Below are 1,740 nucleotides of genomic sequence, written 5' to 3'. Positions count from 1 at the left end.
TAATGCTGTGCGCGATGTTCTTATACAAATGAAACAGTATGAAAGTGTGATGAAAACGTCAACATCTACCTACAAACATAACTCTCCGTACCAAACGTCAAAACAAAATCTATAAACATGAATATCAGAAGGATGGAAACGAGACACAGAAAGAAAGAAAGTGCTACAATTGCAACAAAATTGGGCATCTCTCGATGAAATGTCCAATACCACAGAGAAAACCTAGATATTTCAAATGCAACAACTGTGAATAAAACTGCAAAATTAGAAATTCCCGACGAATACCGTAATATGGTTAGCGTCGATGGAAAAGAAGTAAGAAGATTCATAGATCTAGGCAGTGAAGTAGTAACAATGAGAAAACGCAACGCACACAATTTAAATTTAGGGTACATTCCTTACGCAATTCAATTGAAAGGATTTGGAGGAATGAAGAGCTGCACAATTGGTAAACGTCAAATAACTTTAAAAATCGACGATATTGTAGTTGATGTAGAAATGATTATCGGCAATTCTGCCTTTAAGGATCCAAACATCCTATTAATTAAGCAAGGTGACACTTTAAGGATTCAATGTACTTTGCAAACCATTGCTAACGAGAACAATGTCCAAGAAAACGAAATAAACAAAGAGAATGAAAATGTAAAAGTGGACAAAGGCGATGAAGACGATAAGGAAAAGAATGAAGATGACTACAGAAGAAGTGAGGGTGAAGAGGATGAAGAAGAGAGTAAGATGGAAGATGAAGAAGAGAACAATGTGGAAGATGAAGATAACATGAACGGGAACCTAACTAGAGAAGAATTGAATGAAGTTTTGCTTCAAAATGACGATATATTTGCCAGAAATTTTAACGAAATCGGGCAAACTAAATCGACGGAAATGGTTATTGAATTAATCGACAACGAACCAATAACATGCCGACCATATCGTACACCTTACGCGAAATCGTAAGCAAAATGATTGCAAAATGACGGCATCGGATTACCCAAGTTCGACAATCTTGGTAAAGAAATCGAACGGTGATGAACGTTTATGTGTAGATTATAGACGCTTAAACCAAATAACAAAGAAAATATATGTGCCGATGATGAACATTGACGAGCAGCTAGACGGGCTGTCGGGAAATAAATATTTTACTATATTAGATTTGTCAAGCGGGTATTACCAAATTCCTATCGCGGAAAAGTGTCGAAAGTTTACTGCTTTTGTAACCACGGACGGACAATACGAATTTACCCGCATGCCTTTTGGACTGGTTAACGCGCCGGAAGGTTAAGACTCATGTGACTAATACATTAAAATCTGGGTAGTTTCAGTGTACATGGATGATGTGTTCATCCAGAGCAAAACTGTAAAAGAAGGTATAGAAAAGTTACAACAAGTGTTGCGCGTATTTCAAGAAGAGGGCTTAACGCTCAACAAAACAAAATGTTGATAACAAAAAGTTAATTATTTGGATTTGGAAGTGACCGGAGATAGAATACGTCCTGGAACGAGAAAGATTCAAGTTGTACGGGACTTCAAGCCGCCACAAACCGCACGTGAGGTTAGACAGTTCCTGGGTCTAACCGGATTCATCAGAAAGTGTATGCAAAACTACGCCTTGATTGCAAAACCGCTTACCTTATTAACTAGAAAAGAAGCCCATTGGACTTGGACCGAAGACCAAGAACAGGCATTCAAGAATTGAAGACTCGGTTAACACACAAGCCGATACTAAAATTATACAACGATGAA

At 37.8% G+C, this 1,740-nt stretch overlaps 1 protein-coding gene across 1 annotated transcript; it reads left to right on the top strand.

The window, feature by feature from the left end:
- The first annotated feature begins 291 nt into the window (after positions 1-291).
- Positions 292-954, top strand: LOC111415934 (probable ATP-dependent RNA helicase ddx20). The gene has a single exon (XM_023047835.1). It carries the CDS (start codon positions 292-294, stop codon positions 952-954), a length of 663 nt encoding a protein of 220 aa, XP_022903603.1.
- The last annotated feature ends 786 nt before the right edge of the window (positions 955-1,740 follow it).

Source organism: Onthophagus taurus, unplaced genomic scaffold (assembly GCF_036711975.1).
Source record: "Onthophagus taurus isolate NC unplaced genomic scaffold, IU_Otau_3.0 ScKx7SY_15, whole genome shotgun sequence".
Lineage (NCBI taxonomy): Eukaryota > Metazoa > Arthropoda > Insecta > Coleoptera > Scarabaeidae > Onthophagus > Onthophagus taurus.
The sequence above is the reverse complement of the archived record's forward strand: the minus strand, read 5'-3'. Positions and strand labels throughout refer to the sequence as shown.

Excerpts from the sequence above, each read along its gene's own strand:
- LOC111415934 (XM_023047835.1), top strand. The coding sequence starts at position 292 with ATGGTTAGCGTCGATGGAAAAGAAGTAAGAAGATTCATAGATCTAGGC.